General features: G+C 41.2%; 3 protein-coding genes across 3 annotated transcripts; all 3 read left to right on the forward strand.

Annotated features, from left to right (window-relative positions):
• Positions 1-810: 810 nt before the first annotated feature.
• LOC143036253 (neurotrophin 1-like) lies at positions 811-1,705 on the forward strand. Its single transcript, XM_076203501.1, has 2 exons — positions 811-828; positions 1,055-1,705. Exons 1-2 carry the CDS (start codon positions 811-813, stop codon positions 1,703-1,705), a joined length of 669 nt encoding a protein of 222 aa, XP_076059616.1.
• A 4,314-nt stretch (positions 1,706-6,019) lies between these two features.
• LOC143036254 (neurotrophin 1-like) lies at positions 6,020-6,913 on the forward strand. The gene is made up of 2 exons (XM_076203502.1): positions 6,020-6,037; positions 6,263-6,913. Exons 1-2 carry the CDS (start codon positions 6,020-6,022, stop codon positions 6,911-6,913), a joined length of 669 nt encoding a protein of 222 aa, XP_076059617.1.
• A 3,957-nt stretch (positions 6,914-10,870) lies between these two features.
• LOC143036255 (neurotrophin 1-like) lies at positions 10,871-13,676 on the forward strand. Its single transcript, XM_076203503.1, has 2 exons — positions 10,871-10,963; positions 13,050-13,676. Exons 1-2 carry the CDS (start codon positions 10,871-10,873, stop codon positions 13,674-13,676), a joined length of 720 nt encoding a protein of 239 aa, XP_076059618.1.
• Positions 13,677-16,754: the final 3,078 nt, after the last annotated feature.

Raw genomic sequence — 16,754 nt, forward strand, 5'->3', positions numbered from 1 at the left:
TCTTCTTTTGTCATTGATGTACTCTGGCCTGCAAATGCGCAAAGCCCTAAGAAACATCGAAGAAAAAACATCGTTTTACGCCATTAATGTGTGAGGATTAATAGTGTATATATGAACAAACATTGGTTGGTTTGCGATATACGCTAGACTTTAACTCAATTTCACGGCGGTAGATATTACCTGATGGCTTGAGGCAATTGTTACTTGTCCCGTTACGAGTAGTATTTGATTTGAAAGCATCTTCAATTTCACTGTTGTCACTTCCCTTCACAATTTCAAACGCTTGTATTAAGTCTTCACTGAGTTTAGGAGAAAAGGTTCAGATGTTTTGAGTGTTTTTTTTTTGTTTGTTTTTTTTTGGTATGATTTGTTTCTTACATTTAGTATGAGCTCTGTGGCAAATCAACCAATTGATCAATTTATTAAGTTTTAGGGACCATACGGAAACAGCATATTCCAGGTATGGGTAGACAAGTTATCTATATGATTCCTTCGTCTTCCACTTCCTCCACATTCTCCTCCTCATCTTCCTCCTCTTCCTCTTTAACCCTTTTCTTCCTACCCAACTCTCCGTCCTTCCCACCCTTCTCTTCCTCCTCCTTCCACCCTTCTCTTCCTCCTCCTTCCACCCTTTTCTTCTCCCCCCTCTACTTTCGTTCTACTTCTAAGCCTGTCACTTTAAGTACAGAACACTAGGTAACAGCTGCGAGAAGTGAATGTTGTCAAGTATAAAAGAGCTGAGAGAAGGAGGGGACAAACACAGTTCCAACGACTCCTCCAGCCGACAGCCTAAGAACCACCACCATCATTATGACACCTGCGCCCAAGGTAAACAAGGGAAACGAGGGAAGTGGCAGGGATGTCGCCTTTTCTCATACGAAAAGTCTCTTTAAGGTACAGGGGAAGGAACCACTTCGACTCCTACCTGAAGCGTCCGTTTTTCTCTTTTGCTTTAGTGTGGAGGACAGGGGTAGGGAGTTTGGGTGTTGACCTCAGGCATTTATGGAATTCTGTCTTTAGCTCCTCATATATTAAATACCTTGATTGATTGCAGACCCCGCTGCTGGTGCTCCTGGCCGCTGTCCTCTCCGCCGTAGTGGAAGGACAATATCTTCCGTCTTCCTTCGTGGCCCTCGACTACGGCAACAGCGCCCCCGCGACCCACCCAACCTCTTCACCAGCACACTGCAACCCTAATTATCCAAGCCATATTCCCTCTTGCGCACAAGGGTCTAACGCCACCTGGTGCCTCGAGGACGAGGAGTACCCGGCCAGCGAAATCCAGGCGGCCCTCAACCACCACTACGCCAAGGTCGTCAGCCTTTATGCCGACGTGACGGATCTCAACACCGCTCTCTCCGTCGAGAGACCCGAGACCCTCGAGGAGGAGACGTACCTGTGTCCTTCCGAGACCGCCTACATCAGACCCCTGCGGGTGCTGAGTGACTGTGGCTGGAAGATCATCGTCAACAACATCAAGGTCAACTACCAGGACTTCACGCAGACGACCCGCGTCGAGGAGTGCACCACTTCGGGTGAGGCCTGCCCCCTCGTGCCCCACTGCTACGAGACCAAGTGCCTGCAGAAGTCCGCCTACCACCGCTTCCTCGTCTACAACCCCTACGACAAGTACTTCCCCTTCGAGATCCGCACCTTCAAGCTCCCTTCCAGCTGCGCCTGTTTTATCGATGAGTTCCAGCTCTAAGCCTCCTCCAGTCAGGAGCCGATTATCGCATCACCAGTCGAACTCCTTCTGAGGCACCACGGGTCACTTGTTACTTGTTGACGTTTTACCAGGGACTCGGACGATGGCGCCATTGCCACACCCTTTCTTGGAGTGTTTTTGGCTTCCTTGTCACAGTCCCGTATTTTTTCCTCCTAAACCACATTCACCCTCATCTCACGTTGACACCTCGCGAAGAAAGCAGTTCTCCAGTCATCTCGCAGCCATCACATAATCAGCCGACGACTATGGCAACTTGTTATGATCTATATCAGTTGTTCTCACGTTTTCTTGGTTATTAAACGTCTTAGATTCAGAAACGACTTTCAATTTATTTTGGACCTGGGTTGTATTTAGCACGTTTAGATCATTTGTTCTGGTTGATGCCAGGTGGCTTTATTCAACTTGAAAGAACATCTGGTATAAAAAAGAAAGTAATATCTACATTTGCTCAAAATCATAAGCTCCTGTAAATGTTATTCTCGTTTCTTTTAAAGATTTCATAATCACCATGTGTTACATTCCATGTTTTCCTTCGCTTTACCTTGTTTCAGTTGACAGATAAAGACAAATTTAAGTTATTTGCATGAGAAGAGTATCATTTCCCTATGGTCTGGTACGCCTATCTCGTGTACCTGGTAGAAAATCCTTACCAAGTACCAAAAGGGAAATAACACAAATGTTATGCCTTGTATTCTTTTCAGTCAGAGAGAGGATGAAAAACAGAAATTATCAAGAGACAACATTTGTTACTAAACACCACTGAGCTTGCCGTGGTATGGTTCTCTTGGGCACACTTGGAATAAACATTTCCGTGCTCAGTGCCAACGGCTGGTAGTATTCTCGTCATAATGCACCTATCAGAACATTTAGTTTTCACCGCGGTATGGGTCCCTTACGCACACTAGAGATGAACACTTCCGTGCTCAGTGTTAACGGCTGATACTATTATTTAAAGAATAGCTATCTTCCATAAGAATAGTTAGAATATTATAAGTCAATATCATGACTGATCTCTTTATTCAAAATACCGACGATACTATGTACAACAATGGTGATGAGATTTTTTTTTTTTTTTTTTTTTTTTTTTTTTTTTTACAATAGCTTACAATCTTTGTACTATACCAACAGACACATAAGTGTCTGTTGGTGTAGTGGGCTAAGGCTCTGTGAAGGTAATCTTACGAGTGGCCGATAGCAGTGTGTTCGAATCCTGCATGCGACTGACATAAAATTGTCGGATTCATGTCGCTGTTACTAGCGAATTTCTCTCATAGTTACAATGGCGAAAAGCGTGAAAGGGATTTGTTCCGATCTTTACCCCTTCCCAACTGGTGCACATGGGCCTTGTATAAAACAGGAATTGGGGTCGCAAAATAGTGATCTTTCCTATCCTCGGGAATCAGTTCGATTCCAGGTTTCAAGGCTTTTAAGTGTCTGCTGGTGTAGTGGGCTAAGGCTCTGTGAAGGTAATCTTACGAGTGGCTGATAGCAGTGGGTTCGAATCCTGCATGCGACTGTCATAAAATTATCGGATTGATGTCGCTGTTACTAGCGAATTTCTCTCATATATATATATATATATATATATATATATATATATATAAATATATAGCCTGCTTCTTCTCTTTTACACCCTTCTTTGCTTCCTCATCCCACCACTCACTACCCTTCCTTCTATTTCCTCCCGTCCTCCTTGTTCCACACACCATCTTTGCACACCTTATGACTCCCCCATTGAACCATCCCCATTCCTCTTCCACTCCTAGTTCTTCTCTATCCTTTACTCCTTCCCACTCCTCTCTCAGCTTCTTCTTATACTCCTTCTCCTTCTCATTTAAGCAGTTCACTCTAAGTACCTCCCTACCTTCTGCCCTTTTACTCTTTCTCCACCTATTCTCCACTCTCAACTTACCTTTCACCAAAAATTGATCTGATATTCCCCCACTCTCTCCCCTTAGAACATCTACATCTTTAACTCTTCCTATTATACTCCTGGTTACCACTATATAGTCTATTAACGCTCTATCTGCCACTCTTCCATTCACCACCCTCTCCCATGTGTACTTAGCCTTGACTTTTTTCCTAAACACTGTATTTCCTATCATCAATTTTCTTTCTAGATACATCTCCACTATCAGCTCTCCACTACGACTTTTTCCTGCAACTCCACACTTCCCAATCACTCCCTCTATTGGTTCACTTCCTACCCTATCTTAAGGTCTCCTAATACCACTATATTGACATTTCTCCCTAATCCCTCTATTGACTCATTTAAATCCATCCAAAAAGCCTCCCTTTCCTCTACACTCTTCTCACTACCAGGGACATATGCACGCATATATATATATATATATATATATATATATATATATATATATATATATATATAACTGGAAGTGGAGGAAGTAGACGAAGAATATTGGGAGAATTTTAATGCTTTAACGTTTCGACCCACAGGGTCTTGATCACAAAGCTAACAATGAAAAACAACATGGATATTTTACACATAGGCAGGTCATCTCTTGGGACGCCTAGGAGAGGTTGCCATACTCATAACATTTGTGTATTCATTTTCTGTAATTATTAATAAACTTGTGGCTTTTGCTAAGCTTATAAAACCTTCCCTATGGTTAAAGTTATCATGAGTGTTAATATAAGCTGCTTCTTTTGTCTTTCTCAATATTTTTGTTGAACCTTTATTTATTACAATTGTATTGTTCCAGTCTGGAAGGTGGTCAAATTATCTATATGCCTTATAATAGAACTAGAAAATATGTAGTTTTTTTCCATAGTTTTTGTGTTCGTATAACCTTTTATCTAGTCCACGACCCGTTTCTCCAAAATATGATGATAGGCAGCTTTTACATGGTATCTTATATAAAATACTGTTTTCATTAGTTGGGTTATTATTCCTACGTGTGATCAAATGTTCCACTTTGCTACCAGATGTTTTAGCTATCATAATGCTTGCTTTTAAGAGAATTTTTTCTAGGTGTGAATTAATATTGGAGTTTGGAGCTGTGATATATCGGGCATCTTTGTTGCATTTATTATTATCTTTGCTTCTCATACTTATTTCTTTAGTTTTTTTCTCAATTTACACACGAGAGCTTTTGTATATTTTAGTTTGTTGAAAGTTTCTGTCATATGATTTAGTTCATCCTCCAAAAAATCTTCACTACATAAGCGAAATGCTCTGAGAAAGAAGCCTGTTACTATACCTGTTTTGGTTCAATTATTGTTTCCCGAATAAAAGTGTATGTCGGAGTATACTGTCGCTATACATCCATTTAAGTCCTATTTGTTTCCCTTACCAGGTTAGCACATTCAAAGGATTACTTCTATATAGGCAAATGTATGTGTATATATATTCACACATACATATGCATGTATATATGCACAAACACACACACACACACACACACATATATATATATATATATATATATATGTATATATATATATATATATATATATATATATGTATATATATATACATATATATATATATACATATATATGCAAAATAACCACAGGCGAAGGGAAACTTGTAAGCAGTAAATACTTACTCTACAAGTTTCCTTTCTTCTGTGGTTATTTTGCATTTTTGTATTGCGGTGATGTGATTGCGTATACATATATGTGTATGTATATATATATATATATTTATATATATATATATATATATATATATGTATGTAGATATGTATATATATGTATATATATGTATATATATATATATATATATATATATATATATATACATATATATATATACATATATGTATGTATATGTATATATATACTTTGTTTAGGAGAATAAGTTATGATGTTCTGAGTGTTTTTTGTATGATTTGTTTCATACATTTAGTATGAGTTCTGTGGCAAACTGACCAATCGGTGAATTTAATGAGTATTAGCGATCATGAGGAAACAGCATATTCCAGTTATGGGCAGACAAGTTATCTATATGATTGCTTCGTCTTCCACTTCCTTCACATTATCATCCTTATCTTCCTCTTCTTCCTCTTTAACCCTTCTCTTCTTCCTCTTTAACCCTTTTCTTCCCACTCTACTCTCCATCCTTCCCATCCTTCTCGTCATCTTCTTCCACCCTTCTCTTCCTCCCACTCCTATCGTTCTACTTCTAAGCCTGTTACCTTAAGTACTGAACACTAGATAACAGCTGCGAGGAGTGAATGTTGTCAAGTATAAAAGAGCTGAGAGAAGGAGGGGACAAACACAGTTCCATCGACTCCCCCTGCCGACAGCCTAAGAACCACCACCATCATTATGACACCTGCGCCCAAGGTAAACAAGGGAAACGAGGGAAGCGACAGGGATGTCGCCTTTTCTCATACGAAAAGTCTTTTTAAGGTACTGGGGAAGGAAGCACTTGGATTCCTACCTGAACCGTCCATCCTTCTTTTCTGCTTTAGTGTGGAGGACGGAGTGGGAAGTTTGGGTGTTGAGCTCAGGTATTTATGGAATTCTGTCTTTAGCTCCTCATATATTAAGTGCCTTGATTGATTGCAGACCCCGCTGCTTCTGCTCCTGGCCGCTGTCCTGTCCGCCGTAGTGGAAGGACAATATCTTCCGTTTTCCTTCGTGGCCCTCGACTATGGCAACAGCGCCCCCGCGACCCACCCAACCTCTTCACCAGCACACTGCAACCCTAATTATCCAAGCCGTATTCCCTCTTGCGCACAAGGGTCCAACGCCACCTGGTGCCTCGAGGATGAGGAGTACCCGGCCAGCGAAATCCAGGCGGCCTTCAACCACCACTACGCCAAGGTCGTCAGCCTTTATGCCGACGTGGCCGATCTCGACACCGCTCTCTCCGTCGAGAGACCCGAGACCCTCGAGGAGGAGACGTACCTGTGTCCTTCCGAGACCGCCTACATCAGACCCCTGCGGGTGCTGAGTGACTGTGGCTGGAAGATCATCGTCAACAACATCAAGGTCAACTACCAGGACTTCACGCAGACGACCCGCGTCGAGGAGTGCACCACTTCGGGTGAGGCCTGCCCCCTTGTGCCCCACTGCTACGAGACCAAGTGCCTGCAGAAGTCCGCCTACCACCGCTTCCTCGTCTACAACCACTACGACAAGTACTTCCCCTTCGAGATCCACACCTTCAAGCTCCCTTCCAGCTGCGCCTGTTTCATCGATGAGTTCCAGCTCTAAGCCTCCTCCAGTCAGGAGCCGATTCTCGCATCACCAGTCGAACTCCTTCTGAGGCACCACGGGTCACTTGTTACTTGTTGACGTTTTACCAGGGACTCGGACGATGGCGCCATTGCCACACCCTCTCTTGGGGCGTTTTTGGCTTCCTTGTCACAGTCCCGTATTTTTTTCTCCTCCCAACCCACATTCGCCCTCATCTCACGTTGACACCTCGCGAAGAAAGCAGTTCTCCAGTCATCTCGCAGCCATCACATAATCAGCCGATGACTATGGCAACTTGTTATGATGTATATCAGTTGTTCACACATTCTCTAGGTTATTAAACGTCTTAGATTCAGAAACGACTTTCAATTTATTTTGGAACTGGGTTATATATATTTAGCACGTTTAGATCATTTGTTCTGGTTGATGCCAGATGGCTTTATTCAACTTGGGAGAACTTCTGATATAAAAAAGAAACTAGTATCTACATTTGCTCAACATCATGAAATATTCTGAAAATGTTATTCTCGTAACCAAGACCTAATATTCATTTGACAAAAAAAGTTTCTTTTTCAGATTTCACATTCACCATGTGTTACATTCCATGTTTTCCTTCTCTTTCTCTTGTATCATCTGACAGATAAAGACAATTTTATGGTTATTTGCATGAGAGGAGTAAGATTTCCCTATGCTACGGTATGCCTATCTCATGTATCTGGTAGGAAAGCCTTATCATGTACCTAAAGGGAATGACAGAGATTTATGCCTTGTATACTTTCCAAAGTCAGAGGGATGATGAAAAACAGGAATTATCAAAAGACAACATCTATTACTACATCTACCTTAAAGATATGTAACACAACTTCAAATATTCAAATGTAACATGATATTATCATGGTTTACTTAGCATATTCATTAATACCAACAAAGTTAACTATCACCATTCAAATGCCGCCACACATTTTTAAGCCGGGACGTTGCCCCTCAGAAGTCATGAAGACGTACGATCAGCTTTTATGAAGTCGTGAGGACGTACGATCAGCATTTCAGAAGTTGTGAAGATGTGGGATAAGTATTTCAGAAAGTCGAGAAGATGTAGGATCAGTATTCTTGAAGTTGTGAAGACGTAGGATCAGCATTGCAGAAGTCGTGAAGAAACATATTCAATATTCGAATCAGGCCGGGGATGTTGTTGTAGTTCATCATTTCAAAAGTCGTGAAAAAATATCTTGAAGAATCGAATCAAGCTAAGGGTGTCAGAATCGACGATATATTTACTTCTTTCTCGAGAGAGTCCGTGCATCTCCCTTTATCACTTTCGTTGATGATGCCACTATCTACGCGTTTATTCGGGCGACAGGTAGCTTTGCACGTGGACACTCTAGATGTTTGAGTTCTCATTGGGCATTTACGTAATCACTAGGACGTTTGGAACGTCGAACCGAATATGTGTTTTATCACCACTCCTCTCCCTCACCCTTCTTTCGTTTCATCACTACACATGGGCTTGTAACATATGGGTGGGTTACCTGGGACTAGGTGACATAGGGAGAGTTATGCGCAGTTTCGTTGTATTCTTTATTCTAGTGCAGATACGAGTGTCAGATAAAGACGTGGCGTAGTCTTCAATTAGGGACCGACCGCAAAGGCCTAGTGGCGTAACAAGTTGAGTACAGAGAACTGACTTGCTGACCAGCCTGCCTGCTTGGGGCAGGCAGTATATATACAAGGGACTGACCCGACGCCATGACCAGACGCGACCTAATTGTGGTGACCCTTTCTGGCCTTTGCGACCACTGAGTCAGATCAACTACCACACAACTCTACAATGCATAAACTTGCCCTTTACGCACAAGCATGCTTGTGGGGTACATGTACACCACAGGTTTTCATAACACATAATACATAATACATTACATATATAAACATATTTAACATATACACAACATTATAACATTCACGCAGGGGCGATGAGAGACATGAAATATTTTATTATACTCGCGCTAGGGCGTGGTAAAGAGGTAAAAAAGAGAAAACATTAAACAAAGAAGCGTGTTTATATAAAAAAAGACCAGTGGATGGAACAGGAAAAGGAGATTTTACTGAAACGAACAGACAGAAAATTAAGCAAATAACATCAAAGGAAAAAACAGAGGATCAAAGAAAAATTAGTTTGTAAGTTGAATACACCTATAATATCAACTAGGTTAGAGATCAATGATTATTTGAAAGAAAAAGAAATGAATGAAATGTATCCTGTTAAACCTAAATTTCAGCAATATAGATAGGGATGTGCAAGTGAATGGTGATGGCTCAGGTTACGTAGATGAGTTGCAGGAGACAGTCTTCTTTTTATTCCATACATCTGCGACACACCCCACAATGCCTTCCTGTCATATGTTCTCTCGAGATCCATGAAGAGACATCCTTACCTTTTTACTCACTTCTTTTCCTAAACCCAAAATATTCTTTTCCAGTTACTCCCTCTGTTCCCCTCCTAATACCTTCAATTAACACCCTTGCACATGTCCTTTCAAACTACATTTAACAGACTGACTTCTCTAAAGTTACTAGTTCATTTAAAGGGGGACAAATATACAAACAAAGACACTTGGAGTGATCTAAATTTTGTTGGTAATAATCACATATAAGTTGGGAGTTGACCACAGGGGATTCTAGCTGGATTCGAACAGCCATTCATCTAACTTCTCTGCCTCAAAGACCGATGCCTTTCTCAGCTCGACCACCATGTACTAAAAAAAATCATAAAAAAAAAATCTTGAGCAAAGCAAAGAAAGACCAGGTGCTGTTAAGTTCTCAAATACAGTCGCTCAGACCACTGTCTTCATTTAATGGCCCGATGTTTCCAAATGTTTAGTAGACCTGCATGGGATGTGGTCACTACGTTTTCCAACTATCCTTGCATATATCATATTGTATTGTACAAAAATGCCAAGAAAGCTTTCTGTGAAACTGTATCACTGAACTTCGTCCATCAACCAAAACTAAGTCAATGGGTTTGTTTTCATTAACACTAGTTGTGTTTGTAGAACGTCTCTCAACTCTCCTTCATCCATCTGATGGGATCTCTGATTTAGTAAAAGTTGGAGACGAAACGATTTACTGGAGCCCTGAAAATGTTTATTCAAATATGTTGATCAAAAGCAGAGCCCAATAAGCCAGGTTTCCTGTTCCTTAAAGGACAAAGTCTTATTGCTGCCACTAGACTAAAGGGGCAGAGAGACGTCGAGAGTACACAGTCTCTGAATCCAGTTTTTCAGTATTCTCAATATGGTTCTTGGACTCCGTCTCTTCGAACACACACACACACACACACACACACACACACACACACACACACACACACACACACACACGTACACACGCACACACGCACACACACAGTGGTAGCGCTCGCGCCCGCCACTACGGCGTTTCGGGTTCGAATCCCGCCCAGGACTGAAATGATTTCAGTATTGCTGCGCTGCGAGTTGTTACTCCAACTCTCGTGGTTGTGGAGTTGTGTGTGCGGGTGTGGGTGTGGGTGTGTGGGTGTGGGTGTGGGTGTGGGTGTGGGTGTGGGTGTGGGTGTGGGTGTGGGTGTGGGTGTGGGTGTGGGTGTGAGTCTAAGGTCACAGCATTACCCATAGATCGGTCCTATATAAACTCTGAGCTCTCCTCCGGGAGGGTGATAGCTATCGATCATGAGTCCAACACGTGATCCAAGACCATGGTGAATCACACACAAAAGGTTTTGGCATCTCGATTAAAGTCAGACATCCCGCCTGCCTAGTGTATGTTCATATGTTGGGCTCTGAAACAACTGGACCTTGATCTTGGTCCGGAAAACCTGAGGTTCAAACGTTCTATCCTCCCAAAGGCTGCAACCAGGACCTCCAATGTCTACGCGTGAAGTACAGCATCATCAGCAAAGACAAAGTCAATGATCTTAGTGTTGCCAATGGATGATCCACAATGACATTGATCGACAATTCTGTCCAATACCCAGTCCATACATTCTATGTGTTGGGGCGAGGATACACCTTTACCTCACTCCTAAATCAACAGGTAAAAGGCTAGACACGTCTCTTGCATGGTTTACAATACTCTCTGGACTGTATAGGTCAGACATCAAGTCAATAATCCATGCAGGAATCCTACAGGCTCACAGGAGATTCCAAAGCATCTCACGTTGCACCGAGTCAAACGCTTTCTTGAGATCAATATAGACTACGAAAGGCCTCCGTTGAAATTCTCGTCGGAGGTCCAAAAGATCACGAAGCATTAGGATTTGATCAGTAGAGTTAAACAGGTGACCCAGAAACTGTTTCTGCCCCTGTGGGTTGAGCCACCACAGAGATGAAGGTCTTGGTTCTGTGGTCGCACTCCATAGACCAAAAGCTTACTCACTCTCACTCTCACTTTAACTCTCTCATTCTCTCTCTCTCTCTCTCTCTCTCTCTCTCTCTCTCTCTCTCTCTCTCTCTCTCTCTCTCTCTCTCTCTCTCTCTCTCTCTCTCTCTCTCTCTCTCTCTCTTCCTCTTTCTCCGACTTCAGTAATGCAATGGAAGGTGGGATTTTTTTTCCTATGTCGATGTGACTATCTATCATCGCAACTTGTTGGGTCTACTTCTTATGTCTCCGGTCAGTTTTATTTAACTGAAAGGAAAAAGTTTATCAGTCAAAGGGTTAATGTTAATCTCGATTAACCCAATCACTGTCATGGTTCATTTAGATGGTATATAGTAGCCGCTCCCTGGTGATTTTGTGCAACTAAGATAAACCTGCATTTTTTTATTCATATATTTATTTATCTATTAATTTATTTATTTATTCACTTGTTGTTTTATTTCTATGTTTCTTAGCTTATTCATTTATTTTTATTCATTAATCTATTTACTTATCTGTTTATTCATCTATTTATTTGGTTATCTATTTTATTTAATTATTTATCCATTTATTTGTTTATTTGTTTGTTTGAATATTTATTTATCTATTCATTTATGTATTCATTTATTTATCTAATTATGCCTTTATCAACTTGTTTGTTTGTTTGTATAGTTGTTTGTTTGTTTGATTGGTTGTTTCTCTGTTTATTCTTTATGTATGTGTCTTTCGATTCATCTATTTACTTATTCGTTACAGGTGGAAGCCCACTGGGATGGACTCAAACCCACTTTCTTCTTAATAATGGTCAAGCGATCTAACACATAATAAGCCACCACAAGTCGTGTTGTTTCAGAAGGAGCAACCAAGACCCCAACTTGCCAATGTCGTTCAGCGAATTTCACAAGTTAACGGACGGCTTCTACAGCAGGTTTCGTCCTGGTTAATCCCAGACTTTTTCATTCAACTGAGGCGACAAGGATGGGACAAAACGTCTCCTTAAGGGATCAAGATGTTCGCATTGTCCTGAGTCTTTCCCCCATCAGATAAACAAAATCGTCTGACAAGAGCCAAAACAAAATCGACCAGAAAGGCTACCGTATTGAAAGGATTTGATAATTAGCCTTTCCCCATACAATGACGTCATGTCGTGGCCTCGAACACCTGACGTAGTGTCGCTGTATATATATGTATATATATATAGAAGCGTTCACTGCAACACTCAAGCAGAGCTTCCCTCGACTTCGACGGTGCCAGAGCTGGACTAGAGAAAATGTCTTTGGGACTTTTGGTAATTGGCTCTCTGGTCTTTTTTTTTTTTTTTGTTCAAAATTTCATAACTCCAACTCAGCTGCTGATCCTGCACAGGAGACTTATTTGCCCTTTCATGGAATACGTTTTTCAAGTGTGATGTGACTCTCCTGACTCGGTACTCCTGAACAAGGCAGAGTCTAAGACTTTCACCTTATTTATATATATATATATATATATATATATATATATATATATATATATATATATATATATTATATATATATATATGTATATATATACTTTTTTTTCAATTGACTAATTCCATTTTCTCCCAGTTTGCATTATCATTTTTTTTTTTTTTTTTTTTTTTTTTTTTAATACCTAGTTTTATGAGACTCAAGGCTGGTTATGGTTGGGACTTCTGTGTACTGAAGGGGTTGTCATTCATCATCATAGAATATGTCTTGTATGTATTGCAATGCAGTAGTCTTATTAACCATGAAACCTGTTCAAGATTTCCGTGGCTCTTGTGGCGCTGACTACAGCGTCCAGCCCTTACCACCGACCCACGTACCACCAACCAGCCCCCGCCTACCACCCCGCCCCTGCCTACAAGCCCCGCCCCGCAGAGCCTGCCGTCCCCGCCTGCGCCGCCAATACCACCAAGCCGTGGTGCCTTGAGGACTCCGAGTACCCGACCTACGAGATCAAACACGCAGCCGAATACCACTACCAGAAGGTCCTCTCCCTCTACGCTGACGTGGCCGAGCTCAACACCGCCCTCTCTGTCGAGAGACCCGAGACCCTCGAGGAGGAGACCTACCTGTGTCCCTCCGAGACCGCCTACGTCAGGCCTCTTCGGGCGCAGAACACCGACGGCAAGTGGAGGATCATCGTCAACAACGTCGACGCCCACTACGAGACCCTGACGCAGACCACCCGTATCGAAGAGTGCCTGACTTCGGGAGAGGCCTGTCCCCTCGTGCCCCATTGCTACGAGTCCAAGTGTCTGCAGAAGTCGGCCTACCACCGCTTCCTCGTCTACAACGCCTACGACAAGTACTTCCCCTTTGCTGTCGAGTCCTTCCAGCTCCCGGCCAGCTGCGCCTGTTTCCTTGGAGCTTACACCATCGACCACTAGAGGTGGTCGGCATGTCGCGCGGATCAAGCCCTCAGAAGAACCACAATCAACGACCAGATGACCCCATGCCTTTACAGAAGGATTCCTCGACAACAATGCAGATAGAAGATTTAGTCACTCAAGCAGGGGGATCCCAGGAGGTGTGTTCTCGCTCTTTGCCTCCTCCTCGGACCTCTACTCTGTCTAGGGTGACGGATTCACATCCCTTGTCCCGGCCGATCCCTGTGTCCGTCATGACCTGATCCTGATCAACGATCACGTGAAGAAAGCAGTTCTCTAGTCATCATTGTCACATCCACCCTTATCCAGTAATCTTTCAATATCACCTTGTTCAGCTCTGGCATTTCCTGTATAGATAAATATTTATTATATATAGATGTATTTTTCTCATACATATTTGCACTCTGACTAATTTTAAGGATTACAGTGAGAAAATAATGAAAACAGAATTGAAGGGGCAGAATTAGATTCCGATAGATATAGTTATTGGTGATACTGAGACACGGAAACTAGTTTATTGTCTATTTATCTTGAATCCATTTCACATCGAATGGTACTCTCCCTTTGATTTTGGGTGCCACGAGGCTTTTTGATTCTTCTCCTTGGCACCGCATCGTAAGGAAAGCGGGTGGAGCATATTTTGATTAATATTATCCCCGTGTCCTGGTTCTCAGGAGGCAATTTTATTTATTTATCTATTTATTTATCTATCTATTCATTTATTTATCTTTCTATTTATTTATTTATCATTTATTTATTTATTTATTTATTCATTTATATATATATATATGTATATATATATATATATATATATAAATATATTAATATATATATATATATATATATATATATGCACCAATAGGCGCGTAACTGCATCCGAAGAGGAGAGGAGTGTGGGATTTGAACTCACAATTGAACAAATACGAGACCGGCACGCTTCTTATTGCGCCACCAGCTCAAAAGGACGAGTGAATTGTATACTGGAAGAGAAAACATCATTTCAAGATGAAGGATTTATTGATTTACAACTCTTCGTACTCGTCGGAGTCTTTTCAAGTACAGAAAAAGGGTAAAAAAGTACTTGAAAAATCCCGAATGAGTAAAACGTTGTACAATCAACGAAAGTTCTGTCCTCAAATGATGGTATCTCTGTTAAAACTGGGGGTAGTTGTTATCTTTAAACAGATGATATATTGTCGTAATTTGAAACATATTAACTTCTACATTAGTTTTAGTAATCCAATTGGATTGTTTGTGTTTATGAGAAGAAAATATCTGATGAGGAAGACTAATTTTCACTATATTAGCAAACACTACGTGGCGAATTTCGTATTGTATTTCGACAAAAGAAATAGAATGAAATAGAAACGAGCCTCGATGCTGAGAAGTGTATAAAAGAAATAAGTAAAGATGGATTCACACTGAATGCAATTACATGTTGCCTCTCTCGTGGGGTAAATAACTTCGATGAAAGCAACACAAAAGGCACCTTAGTAGCCACGTGGCCTGTTTAAATAGCCAAGTATGGGAACTCGTCTTAACGTAGTATGAAATCAGCAGACATTCTCTGTTGAAATCGAGGGAGAATCTGAAAGGTTTTGACTTGTCGTTTTCATTTCCTTTTTTTTTTTTCAACACTTTCTCTCCATTTTTCAACACTATCTCACCATATGTCAGAATTTTCTGCCAATTTACAAGTTTCTCTTAGTTTTCTTTTTCTTTTCTTTTTTTAGCCAGTCTGTTTTCTTATAGTTAGTAAATATTTTCTTGCATGTGGTTTTTATTTTTTCATCAGGTTCCATGGCGATCTTTATTGGGTTGTGATCAAGTGGTCGTCATGAATGGTTTTCCATGTTGTGTGTGGAGTGAAAGTGAACGCAATCTTATGTCTGGGGACGTTGCTAGTGTTGCGGCGAGTTTGCCTAATGAGGTGTTTGCTGGACCCTTGTATGTTGAGGAGTTGTTCTAGAGATTTTGTTTCCTCTTTGATCTGCTGGATGTGTGTCCAGCCATATTAAGTGGCGTGTGTCCAGATCATCTCCCAGTATTTGGTTTGTTAGGTCGTCAAGATGTTGGAGTTGGTGTGTATCGCCTTGGGATGTTGATCTGGAGGTTAGAAGTTGGTGTTTCTGATATTATATGGTACTGTTCTACCTGTGTTTGCATTGTGATTTTTTCTGTTGTGGTGTCTGTAGGAAGATACAGCTTTTTTGTATTAGTGATATAAGCCCATCTTTGTGATGTGTTTTGTCTTGTTTGATTATGGTGTAGTCTGTATATGCAAGTAGCGTTGTTTGAGGTGCTAATTTCATGTCCTGTGTAAGTGCGATATGTATGGTGTGCCTGTTTAGGAATTGTCGCAGGTCTGTGTATTTGGTTATGTTGTTGCTTATGTACATTTGTAATGTTTGTAATGTGTATTTGTTTTGGGTTGGAGTGATTTGATGTAGTTTTGGGTGGGTGTTGGCTGTAGGTCTAGTTTACTGTGTACTAGTAAATGTTTAAGAATGATGTGTATGTCAGATAGACCAAGGCATTTCATGTGTGACATTTGGTCGATATGTGTGTGTGTGTGTGTGCGTGTGTGAAACACAGGACTTTTGGCATGCTGGGCATGTACAGAAGCCTAGGTTGGTTTTGAGATTGCCGGTTAGAGATTAAGGTATGGGAGGGTACATTCCGGAGTACTGACCTCCTTGTGTAAAAAAAAAAATGTGGAGATCTTTCAAAAGGAAATGGAAGAGCGATATAGAGTTTCTGTGTCTGTTCCGGAAACCAGGTATCGGTCCCTCGGGGTTGCACTTCTGGTCGGACGAAAGGGAAGGTGTGGCAGTTTGCTCCATAAGTGGAGCCTTGGTTGGTAACAGTAAAGTTCCTCTTGGTGGTCGTAGGTCCTCCCTTGGAGTCGACGACACAGCTTGAAAATCTACAGCGGCGACGTCATTTTTATATAGAAAATAACACAAATGTATTTTGTTTTTGTAGTGCTTTATTTAGTCGCGCAAGTACCAGAGCTGGTGACAATTAATGAAAATAAATAATATGAAAAACAAGTTGCAAGATTTGTATGTTATTAAA

This window comes from Oratosquilla oratoria, chromosome 20, assembly GCF_046742065.1.
Source record: "Oratosquilla oratoria isolate Oo_2021 chromosome 20, ASM4674206v1, whole genome shotgun sequence".
Classification (NCBI taxonomy): domain Eukaryota; kingdom Metazoa; phylum Arthropoda; class Malacostraca; order Stomatopoda; family Squillidae; genus Oratosquilla; species Oratosquilla oratoria.